The sequence below is a fragment of the Emys orbicularis genome, chromosome 1, assembly GCF_028017835.1.
Source record: "Emys orbicularis isolate rEmyOrb1 chromosome 1, rEmyOrb1.hap1, whole genome shotgun sequence".
Classification (NCBI taxonomy): domain Eukaryota; kingdom Metazoa; phylum Chordata; order Testudines; family Emydidae; genus Emys; species Emys orbicularis.
The window spans coordinates 108,422,992-108,437,225 of NC_088683.1; the positions used below are offsets into that span (position 1 = coordinate 108,422,992).

Below are 14,234 nucleotides of genomic sequence, written 5' to 3' on the forward strand. Positions count from 1 at the left end.
ACAGAGATCCCTGCCCCTACCCCCTGGGCCGCGGGGGCCTGCTGGCCACTTCCAGGAGAGGCGTGGGGCCAGGGTAGACAGGGAGCCTGCCTTAGTGGCAGCGCAGCAGGGCTTTTACTTTTAGCGGCCGGAGATCACGATCAACTGGGAGAGTCTCCGGGATTGACCAGTCGGCGACTACTACTCTAATACATCCCCTCCGCCCCACCAGGGCTGAACTGTTCCCTAGAGAGCATATCCTCGATCCTGCTATACAGTTGGCTCTGGGAATATTATCACTAGCTACTGGTATTACCAGCCAATTTCCAGCTAGTTAACACTCCCTTTCCCTCCCACAGTTTATTTTATGCAAGTAAAAAAAAGTGTCAGTACACTGTGCTATACAAACATTTAAAACACTGCATGGGTGGGGAGACTTGTGATTTAGCTCTGTCAACACTGGCTAGCCAAATCAAATTAGAAAACCATTCAGTGGGAGCACTGTTGCAAAACAGCCCTGAAACCCAGCAGACATTCTGAATTCCAGTTATGGAAACATTCCTCCTTTGGGCTGTGAGCCAGTTCACCAAAGAGAGCTTAGCGGGACAGGAGAAACAGAATTCCTCTGTCTTCCTTCACATGTGCAGATGCCTTTGCGATGCTTCGCATGTTTGACAGGACTAAAATAAAGTGGACGCATCTCAAATTTTCAGCCACACAATCCAATTTGGGGCACTTAGACTGGGTGGTGAGTGTTCTCTCCCTCCCTCTTTTCTGGGTTACTGGCTGCTGCATTGCTTCTCAATTGAGCCCTAGGGCAGAAAAGCAAAATGTTTACGGAAACCCCCATCCCATGGTTACTCCACAGGTTCTTCTTTTCCTCTTCCTTCCAATTGAATAAAGATTCCATTATACGAACCTCCACAGTGAAAGTCTTACTTCTAAGGTCTCCTAAGGCAGACATGCCTGACACTAAATATGCTATAGCCACTAACTGCTGATGAATGTTAAGTGGCAAAGTGTCCCAGGGTTGGTTCGTTTCTTTAAATAGGCAAAGCACCTACCCTGGGAATAGTGGAAGAAGAGAAATATACAGGGACAACCATCTTTTGACTGCAAATCTAGCTGCAGGTTATAACTAGGGTTGGTTGGGGAGATGGAAGGATACAGAGTGTACATGTGCCTCAGAATAGCCATTAGCCTGACAGTGAGAGCACTCACCTAAGTGGTGAGACTCTGGTTCAAACCAGACTATTGGGCGAGTCTTGGTCTCTCATTTTTTCACAAAATCATTCAATAGGTTTTCATTCCATACTGGAATAAAGACAAATATTGAAACCTTGAAGTGTTTCATGAAACAAGTCTTATTTTCTGGCCAGCCTTAGTTATAACAGCATTTACACTGTTACGGTCCCCTCCCTCAAGGATCTCAAAAAGTGTTCAAACATTAATGATTTGAGACTCGGCATTTCTGTGACAGTTAAGCAGTATTATCCTCATTTTACTGATGGGCAAAAAACACAGGTTTCCTGCTTCCCGGTACACTGGGAATAAATTATATAATTACTAGTTCTTATATAGCACTTATCAGCACATCTCAAAGCACTTTACAAGGGAAGTCAGTATCATTAGCCCCATTTTACAGATGGGGAAACAGAGGCACAGAGGAAGCGACTAGCCCAAGGTCTCCCAGGGGGTCAGCCAGTGACTGGAGACTTGGTTTCTAGTCTTGGCTCTGAGTCCCCATTCAGCACCCTATCCACTGGATCCTGCAGCCTCCCTCAACACATAACTATAGGAGCATATGATTTGCTATACAGAATCAAATGATTGCTGCATCAAATTAGATATCCTGACATCTTTGTCCATCCACCCCTCCCTAGCCACCAAGCAATGAAAAATACCCAGTTCTTTAGAGGAAACCTAAGCACCCCATAAGGCAATTTGCCAATGGTACCGAGAGGGAAAAAAAATCCTTCCTGATGTGATCAGCTTACAGGGATAGTCTATTTTTTTTTGTCAAGGTCCCAATTTCTTGGTCAATGTATAATCAAGATCCAGACTTCAGAGAAAATAAAAAACAACATAACAATAAGTAAATAAAAAGATTTCAGGGTCCATTCAAAAGCATCTGGCGGTCCAGATTTGGCCCTAAGTCCATCTATTGACTACTCCGGCTTACAGTAGCCAACATGAGCGTTACTTGACACTGCTTTAGCATACACCAATGCAAATCTTACTTGTGAGAGTTGCCCCACCCTTTTCAATATCTAGCCACAGTTTTGACCCTATGGCCTCTACAGTATTTATAGAGCACATATCTTTATTGTATCTAAGGTGCCCTTCTCTGAAGCTTTTCAATCCCAGCTACATTTCCTGAAGGTGACCTGCAGTGATATGGCAAGGGAAACATACTTTATGCTTTATAAAAGAAGCCTGAGCTTTTATTTTTAATTTTTTTTTAAACCAATTTTCCCCCTGACTTTTACACATTAGGAATTAATGCCCTGTCTAGGCTAGAAGATACTGTGACGACAAGAGAACAAATGAAGTGACAGGAACCCAGTAAGTGAAAGTTAAGCCTTTAAGAGGGGAAGGTCTTAGTTAAGACTGTTTAAAACTGTCTTGTCAGTTTGTTTATACCTATTTAACTTCAACCAATTAACATTCTGAATAAGCCTTTGTTAAAGACTCAACACCCTCCTCCCCCACTTCAATTAAGGTATTAAGAGCTCACAAACATTCCTCATACCAGCCAGTGATCCTCCAAAGCAGCTAGGGAAGACCCAAATTAATATTCTTGATATTTCTAAGGTGAAAAACTAGAAGAAAAGCTTTTAAAAAAAACAAAAACAAAAAACCCTCTTTTCAGACTCTCTCTCTCCACATTATAAAGAACAAAAAAAGGGTACAAGAGCAGATCTCTCTAAAGCCATTTGCAGGTCAGCTCTAAAGCCAGACTATTTTCAATTTTTAACATATCCAAATTTTCTAATTGCTTTAACTGTTATTGCAAAAGGGAGAGATTTCTTCACATATCAACAGTGACTCTTAAGTAGAGAAGAATAAATGCTACAGAGTCAGTGAATTCACTCAAAATTTTGAAAACTTTCTTTTGACTGTGTTCACTGGTCTTGACTATTTTAACAACTGAGTTTACTGGGGGGAAAAAATCTTAATTGAAAGAGCCAATGCTAAGGAATTATTAGTAAAAAGTGATTGTTGAGTTTGATTACCAGTATTTGCATAGCATCATTACTTGCCATTTCATTAACTTTTTCAATAAGCTATAACCATCTAGCAGTGGCACTATTCCTGTTAAAGCAGTCTGCTGCAGAACACTAAAGTCATTAGCCTAAATTCCAAAGGATACTGAATTGCCTCTGGTTTCACACCTGCAGCGGAGGGCCTGCATTTCTGCACACAAAGGTTCTGAACGTGTGCATTAGGAGCAGGAGTATTGCCCTTAAAAAAAAACAAACACACCTCAGAGAGGACTCGTGAAGCATTACAGCTCGCAGAGCATTTCGAAATTCTCAGATGGAAAACACTACTGAATACAAGCAAGTTTTGTTTCCAATCAAGGACCCCAAACCCACTCTTCCAGGCCTGAAAACAGTGACAACTCCTGATCCATACAGACCCTAAACCCCACACGAGGAAACAAGGGGGAGCCCAACTGATATTAACAAAAACAGCAAGGATCTTCTGGCTGAAGAGAAGACAAAGGAGACCACGGCTCTGGGGTAGCAGAAGAGCTAGTAGCTCCCAGATGGCACCTGGGAGAAAAGCTGGCAATACCCCCACCATGGGCAAAGAAGTCCATTATTAGAGCGAGTGAGGCTCAGCCCCGGGTGGAAGCAGAGGGGCCACATGGCAGCTGCAGGCAGATCGCCCCCCACCCACTCCCTGAGTGCAGTGAAACGGGGGAGGGGCGAACCTCTCCCCCTTCCCTCCCCAGGCACAAGGCCAAGCCCGGCGCTCACCTCCCTTTGTAGGCGCTGAGAAGCTTCCCACCGACTCCTTCCACGTCAACGCAGCTCACCTGCCAGCATCTCCAGGCCAGCTACAGGAAGTCACGTGATCCCGCCTCTTCCGAGGGGGAAGGCCGCCCGCGCCTCGCTAGTGCATGCTGGGAGTTGTAGTCCTTGTCCAGTTAAATCGCTCTCCGCCCGGCTGAGTTCCCCACGCACTCGGGCAATAGCGTAGCGGTCACGCTAGCGAGTTGCCGCGTTGCCCGCGAGCTGTGGCGGCTGCTGCATCCTCTTCCCAGTGCCACTCCCACGTCCTGCACTGTGCACACCCGTCAGACGTCAAGAATGATAACATTAAAAAACCAGCCGGAGAACACTTCAAGCTCCCATGTCACTCAATTACAGATCTCAAAGTCCCAATACACCAACAAAAAAACTTCAAAAACAGACTCCAACGAGAAACTGCTGAATTGGAATTTATTTGCAAACTGGACATCATTAAATTAGGCTTGAATAAAGACTGGGAGTGGATGGCAGGGCCGTAGCAACAAAGAACGTGGCCCCCTCCGAACATATGTCCGGGCGGAGTCCCTTACAATGCAGAAACTGGAATGCGGTATTTATTTTGCCACTTTTAGGGGCCCCCTTCCTTGCGGGGCCCCCTCCGGTCGGAGGGTATGGAGGGCGCTCGCTACGCCTCTGGTGGATGGGTTATTACACAAAGTAAAACTATTTCCCCATGTTAATATTCCCCCTACTGTTACTTACACCTTCTTGTCAACTGTTGGAAATAGGCCATCCTGATTATCACTACAAAAGGGTTTTTTCCTCCTGCTGATAATAGCTCACCTTAACTGAACACTCTCGTTATAATTGGTATGGCAACACCCATTTTTTCATGTCCTCTGTGTATCTTCCTACTGTATTTTCCACTGCATGCATCGGATGAAGTGGGTTTTAGCCCATGAAAACTTATGCTCAAATAAATTTGTTAGTCTCTAAGGTGCCACAAGGACTCCTTGTTCTTTTTGCTGATACAGACTAACATGGCTGCCACTCTGAAACCTGTCACCCATGGGACTGTTATTTTTAGTCCTTCTCCTAACACCGGACCCTTGCGGAGCTTTTTAGAAAGCGGGGGCAGGTTTTGGCTTACACAGGGTAAGGGAGAGACGATAAAACCCCAGGACCACTGTAGACTGGGAGGGCTGCTAGCTGGACAAACTTCCGGGGACACGTTCAAGGGAAACCCAGTTAATGTGACACAATAACTATTGCCATGGCAGATCTGCGCACATTAGCTTCCCAGCTGGCAGCTGTGGGGGGGAGGGGGGAATCCCCAAGCCAGTTTCCAGAGGATAATGACATCATGTGAGAGACAACTTCAGGGCCAGGCACCGCAGAAACAGCTAGTCAAGTAACAACGTGTGCCCCTGGCAGCCCCAGCAAGCCCGTTCCCAGGCACAGGGGAAGCCCGGGTTCCCATTCTGCACCATCAACCCCCGGCGCCCTTCTGCTGCTCAGCACTTCCCGCCGCGTCTACGTGCCACCCGGAGTTTTCCTCCTTTACCGTGGCCCCTCTTGTAATAAACACACCACCCCGGCGACCCTCTGAGCTAATGATTTCATTGACCCCTCCCATGTGCCACGCGGAGACACCCTGCTATTTAAGAAGACTCTGATGCATTCTGGAGCAGGGCCGGCTCTAACTTTTTTGCTGCCCCAAGCAGCAAAAAAAGCGCCGCCCCCTGAGCCCCCCCCCCCCCCGCCGAGCGCCGCGCCGCTGGAGCCCGCCCCCGCCGCTGGAAACCCCCCCCCGCCCAGCGCCGCCGGAACCCCCCCCCAGCGCCGCGCCCGCGCCGCCCCCCCCGCCGAGCGCCACGCTGCGCTGCCGGAGCGCCCCCCCCCCGCGGAATGCCGCGCCGCGCTCCCCCCGCCGCCCCTTACCAGGTGCCGCCCCAAGCATGTGCTTGGGTGCCTGGTGCCTGGAGCCGGCCCTGTTCTGGAGGGAGATAAGAGATCTCCAACGGAAGCAAATAGGGGCTATTTTATGAGCATTTACTGAGCTCATTTCCAATTATTCTTCCTGTAGTCAGGGCCGGCTCTAGGCACCAGTGTCCCAAGCATGTGCTTGGGGCAGAACTTTTCAAGGGGCGGCATTCCGGCCCTTTGGGGCAGCACTCCGGCCCTTTTTTTGTTTTGTTTTGTTTTGGCGGTGGCACTCCGCCTTTTTTTTTTTTTTTTTTGCTTGGGGCGGCAAAAAACCTGGAGGCGGCCCTGCCCGTAGTCCACAAAGAAATATTCTGGGGGAGGGGGAGACTGGGCAGGGGGCCTGCTTCCACACTGGGTTGCTAGCTACCACTGCTCTGGGGCACTTAGCACGTTTCTAAGGGAGCGCTAGGGGGTGGCTAGAGACGCGGCATTAAGTAGCTCTCCCTGTCTCCGAACTACGTTTCCCAGCAGCCAGTGAGGAAAAGGCCAGAAGGGGCGGGCGAGGGTACAAAGAGAGCTAGCGATACCTGTTCACACAGGTACGAGAAAGGGGTGAGTAACAGGTGAGTAAACCTAGGCGGGGGAAGGGAGGCGCGGCGCGGCACATTTGGCTTGGGCGCTTGTGGCTGCGTGAGGCTCAATGCCTCGGTAACTCTCAGCCGCGCTTGGTCCCCTTGGAGAAGGCAGAGCGGCCGGCCGGCCGGCGCTAACGCCGTGTAGAAGTTGTGAAAGAAAACAAGCTAAGATGGACTCAATTCAATGGGGGAAAGGGTGCAGGGAAGACACGTGGCTTCAGCACACACTGATTTGGAGGTGAAGCTGCGCCTTCCGGAAAGAGTGTGGGGTTGGTTTCTTTTTCTTTCTTTCTTTGTGTTTAAGCCACTTTGCAATGCAGCGGGAGGGGAGGCCAGGCGAGTGTTTTTTCGCTTGCCTACAAGGGCACGCAGCTCTAATTAAACTCTTCCCCCAAAGTGACTCCCGAAAGAGGAGGCAGAAGCCTTTGGCGGGGAGCAGAGGGAGAGGGAAAGGCTGCTCATCCGCAAGGCGGCTCCTTGCTCTGGGGGAGAGGAGTGGCCCTCACGTGCCAGCGGCTCTGCATCTGCCCGCTGCCCAAGCGCTCTGCGGCTTATATGACCTGTGTGGGAGGCCGCACGCAGCAATTCTCGCCCCACGTGCAACACGGGTGGCCATGCTCCGGGGCTTTGAATGCCGTCTCTGTTCTCCCACCCAGCGGGGAGAGGCTGAGCTAAGGGGGGGAGGAGGATGATGCCCTTCTCCAGCTCCGGGTCGGAGGAAGCCTTCGACTACTTGTTCAAGATCATCCTGATCGGAGACTCCAACGTGGGGAAGACCTGCGTGGTGCACCGCTTCAAGTCGGGGCAGTACCACGAGAAGCAGCAGAACACCATCGGGGTGGACTTCACCGTGCGCTCGCTGGAGATCGATGGCAAGAAGGTGAAGGTTAGTGGCTGTCGCAGGCTCGGTGGTGACCCAGAGCAGGGGACAGGTAGGACTAAACATCCTGATCAGCACTGGGGGGAGGGGGGCAGGGAGGAGACGAGTCCTCCCTCTGCTCATGTCCCCTGCGCGGGACAAACTAGCTGCCTGCACCCGAGGATGGGGGAGGAAGAAATAGGTTGCAATGACTAGGAAACTGAGCGATGTTGCAGCCGGCGGTCGAGCTGCGCTGTGCTGCAAGGGTCCCCGAGCACCTGCCCGAAACTTACCTGCAACAAGCCCTGCCTGTTGTTCCAGCCCTGGGCAAAGCTGAGTGCACGGTGCCTCTTGAACCCACGGGTGGGCTCCTCTTGTGATGAGAAGGTACCCCCTCAGGAGGGCTACAGCTCGAATACCGCTTATGCCCTCTGAGCCAGGTCACAGCAAGTGAGTGCTAACTTGCAGGTGGGGTGAGCCATCCCTGTTCCTGTCAACCCCCATAGATGGGGGAAACTCTGTCTCCTAGTTCAAGCACAGGCTACACATGGGTTTTGTTCCCATCTCTGCCCAGATTTCCCCTTGGCCTCCAAATTGCTCATTATGCCTTGTGTGCCTCGTAAAATGAGCTGGACTCATCCCTAGTAATTCTGCTGAAGACCAGGGAAGAACTTGCCCCCATAGATTTAAATATAGTATTCTAGTGTGCTCCAAAGGAACAGCAGGGTAAAACCTGAGTGCTGTCTGTCTGCATTATTTGTGCATGTATTTTGACTTGTATGTACATTTTTAAAAAATTATAATCTTGAGGATTAACCCCTGATGGAAATAGATGAGCTATTTGAAGGCTGGTTTGGGCGTGGGCCTCTCCCCCTAACCTCTGTGGTGAAGAGGATAGCACTCTAGAAGCTGAATCCAGTGATCAAGTTGGGAGACATGAACTTGGGTCTTTGCTCTCCCCAAGATCTGCAATTCCTTGAATGGCAGCGCACTCAACTCTGAGGAAAGCTGAAGAACTGGGATACTGTGGTGATTGGCACAATAGAAAAACTTAGCTAGCGCTTATTTTGAGCTTCCTCCCAGCTCAGCCCCGAGTATTTGGCTATAGAATAGACTGATGTATTTCATCCTTTTCCATACCTTGGTTGCACAAGATACTGTCTCTTTTCTTCCCTCCCACTCCTAAGGACACAACATGTTCGCCCTCTCCATAATACAGTTACAAACCAGTTAGGGAAAATAATTCCTCCAGAATAATGTCCAAGCCACATTATAGCATGGTTTGGTTCTGTCTGCATAGACCAGCCTGAATTGTGTTATAACCATGCTGCACCTTGGTTATAACATAGTTTGTCACATCTACACAGGCAAAACCAAACCATCTTGGCAGTAGGTTCACTAAAGTGGTTGTAGCCTTAGGCTATGTCTACACTCCCACATATATCAGCAAAACTTATGTCGCTCAGGGTGTAAATAAGCCAGCGCCCTGAGTGACCCAAGTTACACTGACCTAAGCGCCGGTGTGTGCAGCACTATGTTGGCAGGAGAGCTTCTCCCACCGACATAACTGCTGCTATTCATTGGGGGTGGATTAATTAAGTCGACGGGAGAGAGCTCTCCCATCGGCCTAGAGCATCTGCACTACAGAGCTTACAGCGGCGTAGCTGCATCGGTGGAGCTGCGCTGCTATAAGATCTCTAGGGTAGCCATACTCTGAGTGTAGATAAGGCCTAGTAGTATTGAATATCATAAATTCCAGTGTCAAGTATCAGAGGGTAGCCGTGTTAGTCTGTATCCACAAAAACAACAAGGAGTCCGGTGGCACCTTAAATTCCAGTGCAAACTCTGAAGTGGCATTCACTAGACTTCACTGGCATTACTTCTTTTTTTTCTCCTCCTGCAGATCCAGGTGTGGGACACAGCGGGCCAGGAGCGCTTCCGGACGATAACTCAGAGTTACTATCGCAGTGCCCATGGTGCCATCCTTGCCTATGACCTTACCAGGAGGTCCACATTTGAATCTATTCCTCATTGGATTAATGAAATTGAAAAATATGGAGCTGCTAACTTAGTCCTGATGTTAATTGGTAAGTCAAACTTTTTTTCTATTTTAGTTTATTTTTGATACATAGCCTTAACCTCCCTCCCTTCCCCACACTTCATCTCAGGCTCTAGTTACATGAATTTTTCAAAATACAGAGAACAGAATGAGCGTAGTAACTTGAGCTATATTTTTTGAAAGAAAATGTCCCATTCCTGTCTATACAGCAGAACCAAGCAATATCAAGTATTCATATCCTATTCCTTGTTTTTGCCCCATTATAATGGAAAAAGCTTACTGCAACTCTCTTGAGGTCACCGGATATGGGCCCACTTTCAGAAATGATGAATTTGGCCCAATGGTTCCAATACGCACGAGCATAACAAGTTGTCAATGGGCAAAAATGCACCCATCTCAAACCTCTTTGATATTCCATATGTTTGCCTTCTCGTGTCCGTTCTACTGACGTGCACTTGCTTCTACTGCCCAGGGGGGCTGATCCTAAGTGGAAACAGGTTGGCAATGGGGACCCTCTTCCAGAGCAGGAAGGCTGCTGCCTGTGTCTCCCCCTTTCTTTCCTCACAGACAAGGAGAGTGGTTGATGGGAAGCAGGGTTATTCCTCCCTTCCCTCCCTCCTGCAATCAGAAGTTGTAGTTATTGCTGCTCTCAGCCACAGAAAAGAGGGTTGAGCTGGCAAAGTGAGAGAGCCTGCCACTTTTGCCTGTTCTGTTATCAGCACTGTGCTGAGAGCAGCATATTTATACAAGCTGCAGAACAATAATCTGACTTGGCCCCATAGCTTGGCAAGGCTGGACCCCCAAGCCTGGTAGCTGTGGGATCTGAGCCCGTGCTAACACACACTTTAAAATACTATACTCCTATTTATGAAGAATTAGGTAAGTCCTTCCTAGTACTCTTCTGAAGACGTGACATGAAAAACAAGTTCTGACTTGCATGGAGTTGTAGATCTTAGTGTGAACAAGGGAATAGGCATCACTTGAACTCTATAGCCCTTAATCTGTTTATTTCTTTCCTGAAATGGAAACACAATCTATTATGCCCAACAAACAAATGAAGAAAGCCCTAAACTCTTTAGAAAATGTCCAGTATAGATTCAGTGACTCAGAATAAAACATTGACTGAATTTGAAAGGTTGGTACTGCTTAGCTTTTACTTGCTACTCAAACTGTCTACTGAATCTTTCCCATCTATTCAGTTATATATTAATTCATTCTGGTGTAAATTTCTAATGCAAAATAATTTATGATTCCTACCCTTTAACATTTGAAATGGGTGGGGGGGACGGAGAGGAGACATGTAAGAAAATAAACAGATACACTATAAAGCTGGGGTGTGGGTTTTTTTATAAAGCCCCTCTAGAAAAAGATTGACTCCTGACAGTATACATTTTGAATTTGCTGAAAAGACAAGTTTCAACATCCTTGAGCAATTTGAAAGTTATCACTAGTAAAATATCGTACATGCCAGGAGAATATGGAAGTTCAGGCAGGGGAAGAAAATCTGTTTTATAAGATGGATATGCAACTTTATAACCATTAAAACACACATATATAAAAATAAATTAAATAGCCTTAAATCAAACTCTAATTTCTCAAGCAGTGTTTTTCCTACTTTGATTTCTATTATCAATGGAAATATTTTTCATTGGTTTGTGTATGTACAGTGAAATTGATGTTTAATGACACTATTATTAGCTAGAGGTGCCTTCTGGTTTTGGACTAGATTTTGATTTATACTGATTGACTGTATAACAGTTCTATTTGCATATGCAAAGTTGCTGCTTATTTATATTTAAATTGTAGCCTATATAAAGCTGGCCAACAGTGATAGGTTCATGTACCTTCTGACTTTACCCCAAAACTCCTTAATTGTAATACTGGATCTTAATATCCAAAGCTGGGAAGGTATTCCCTTACCACAGGCTGAGGCTATAAATGTTTCTATTTTCCCCTAGGAGACCTGAATTAGTCCAGCAATATCCCAGTATTGGTGTTGAGATCTCAGCATCCACCTAAAGATATAGGCCAAATTAATTTGGTAGTACCAGAATATATATGGTTTCCATTAATGGTTTTCTGAATAGATATTTGATACTGGTGAGAAAATTAACACAGATATTTGGAACATATGGAGACATGTTTTATAAGGAGCTATATTGTGCACAAGGTCCTCTTGGCATTTTGTGTGTGATCCCTTTAACAGCTAACCTACCTAGAAAGAAAAAATAGTCACATTAGAAATAACACCTGTATTGAACTGAATTCTCTAACTCAGCAAAACCTCTAAGAAGTTACAAAGTGGTAGGTGAATCTAATTCTTTCCAAGTCCGTGCTCCTGCACCATTTCCCTACAGCAAGTCTAGGAGCAAGAAAATGTATTAACAATTTGCAGCATGAATTTGGTAACCTTTCACCACAGGCCCCAAAAAGTTGCTGTAGTTTCCATGCATGAAACTTTCTTGGTTTTAGTGTTCTGCACACTAGAAATCTTGTTTGGCATAATTTTATTCCTTGGCACAAAATCCCTTTAAAAATAAATATTAAAAAAACATTGGGGAAACTAACCAATTGCATTGTTTGCATTCATACATTAGAATGCAGACCATTAATGGAAGCCTTTTTTTATTTAAAGGGAACAAATCGGATGTAGCGGAGAACCGCCAAGTCCTTTTTGAAGATGCCTGTACACTGGCAGAGAAGCATGGGCTATTGGCTGTGTTGGAGACTTCAGCCAAAGAGGCCCAGAATGTAGATGAGGTGTTTACATTGATGGCAAAGGAGCTGATAGCCCGCAACACCTTGCAGCTTCATGGAGGGCATCCTCCAAACAGCATCTATCTGGACTCCAGGCCGGTGATTGTTAGTCCAAGTGTAGAGAAGTCCCAGTGCTCTTGCTGATGAGACGTCTCAATCATAAGAGCTGTGAAGGTGTGGCTGATGATTTCATATGTTTCCTGTTTGGCCTCAAACCATCATTCTAATGTATCACTGCCTTGCTGTTTTGACCTGTAACTCTCTCCAGGAGATAGATGTTGCAATGGTCAAAAGTGCTGGATTGCCTTGAACATGGCAGCTGTTGGTACTTAAGCAAAGACTTTGAGCTGAGAGGAGAAGACTAGGTGCTGCTAGCCTGAAAAGAACTGTGAAGACTCTTACTCCTAAATGGAAACAACTGCCTTTGGATAAACTCTCTGAATAGAGTCTTCTGGCTGTGCCAGAGGCTGACTGTAACCAGGTTTTGTGCTGAATGTTTCCTTTAGGTCAGGATACACAACCTGCTGTAGGTCAAATTCTTTGGTCTTCATAAATAGCTTTACAATGTGTGACACGTGTACTTAAACTTTTTTGTTCATGGCCGTTTGGCTTGCATTACTCCAGTGTTCAGATCTCCATTCAGGGAGATGCTGATGGCAGATCTGTTGCAGATACCACGCCATAACTTACTACTGGTATTGTGATCAAGTAGACAATGCTGCCACATCTATCTTCCTCCCTTTGCCAGACAACTTAGCTTCCATCCCTATTGCTTGCATAGCAGCCAGAACAATCTGACTGGTATGCCAGTGGGCCTAGGGGTACCCCTAGGACTTTTTCCCAACTTCAGTGGATGAGAACTGCCTTCAGTCTTCTTCTTTGGGCTTTCTGCTGACACTGACTGGTACCAGGGCCACATTTTGGTAGTTGCTGTTGTGATCTAGACTCTCTAGTGAAGCCCCTTCCAAGCCAATAGTAATGGCCAGAATTCAAATGAGAGATGAAAGACTCCCTATTATTTCTTACTAATACCTTGCTTAAACTGAAGGGATGATTTTTAGTCAAAAGCCTATCTAAAACAGTTGCTGTTCAGGTTGTGGAAATGACACCATAGTTTAGTCTTAGAACTCAAAGATAGCTTTCAGGCTTCTGTACAGCTGCTTAGACAGGTAGAATGGCTCACTAAGTACCGGTAATGGATTTCCAGTCATGAAACAGGATGGGGATGTCCTTAGTACTGCTATTGGGTTGCATTTTTCAGTAAGACATTGGCCACCAAAAGCTGGCCCCAGTACTGGTTTCAATCAAACTTTTGTATTGTGAAGCTTATCTTCAGCAAGGGGGTGTGTTTTTCCTGTCATGACCTTTCAAAAGTATTCTCTGCAAACCCAGAATTTCTTCACTGCTTTGGGAGATTTCTAATGAGAAATTCGAGGGGAGAGCTGCTAAAATGGGCAGTTGTGTTAACAGTGGACACATTTCTACCATTCCTGACAAAAGCTTCTGCTTGCATCGGTCTCGTACTCAGTTTATTGGAAGGCTCCAGGAAACTGTTCCTTTAACTCCATAATATCAAACTAGTGGTTGGGGGAGGTGAGACAATACCAGTTTAACCCTTTCTGAGGAGATTGCCTGAGGGATACTCAAAGCATGGCCCTAAAAAACCTTGGCTGTGTCCCTCTGTACTCTACTCAAATGCCTCTTTAGTTATGCTGTCACCGGTGAATTACAAGCTAGAATTCCCACTTTATTACAATAAAATACAGACCTGGTCATAATGCACAGGAGTCCTAGAAGTAGGTGTGGTAGGTTTGGTAAACTGCCTTTGGTATCTTAAGGTTCACATTTTCTTCTCTGCTTTTGAATAACAGGTGGCAGAATCTCTCCTTTGTGCTTGATCAGACAAGGCTTTTCATAAAGAATGTTAAATATTGACTTTTAGATTGAAGGCTTGTGATTTGTTGGGCATATATTTAAACACAATTAAACTTCCTCTGGCCCAGTTTCTTCTCGTGTTTGTTAACATTAGGCACGTTAAC

At 46.4% G+C, this 14,234-nt stretch overlaps 2 protein-coding genes across 2 annotated transcripts in view; one reads left to right on the forward strand and one right to left on the reverse strand.

Moving 5' to 3' along the window:
• SLC37A3 (solute carrier family 37 member 3) overlaps positions 1-4,037 on the reverse strand; it is a 39,436-nt gene extending 35,399 nt beyond the window's left edge. The window contains exon 1 of the mRNA XM_065401326.1: positions 3,966-4,037. The gene's annotated coding sequence lies outside the window, so the exon portion shown is untranslated. The remainder of the gene's footprint in view (positions 1-3,965) is intronic.
• A 3,171-nt stretch (positions 4,038-7,208) lies between these two features.
• RAB19 (RAB19, member RAS oncogene family) lies at positions 7,209-12,339 on the forward strand. The gene is made up of 3 exons (XM_065401339.1): positions 7,209-7,406; positions 9,283-9,466; positions 12,074-12,339. The coding sequence occupies exons 1-3, from the start codon at positions 7,209-7,211 to the stop codon at positions 12,337-12,339; spliced, it is 648 nt and encodes a 215-aa protein (XP_065257411.1).
• The last annotated feature ends 1,895 nt before the right edge of the window (positions 12,340-14,234 follow it).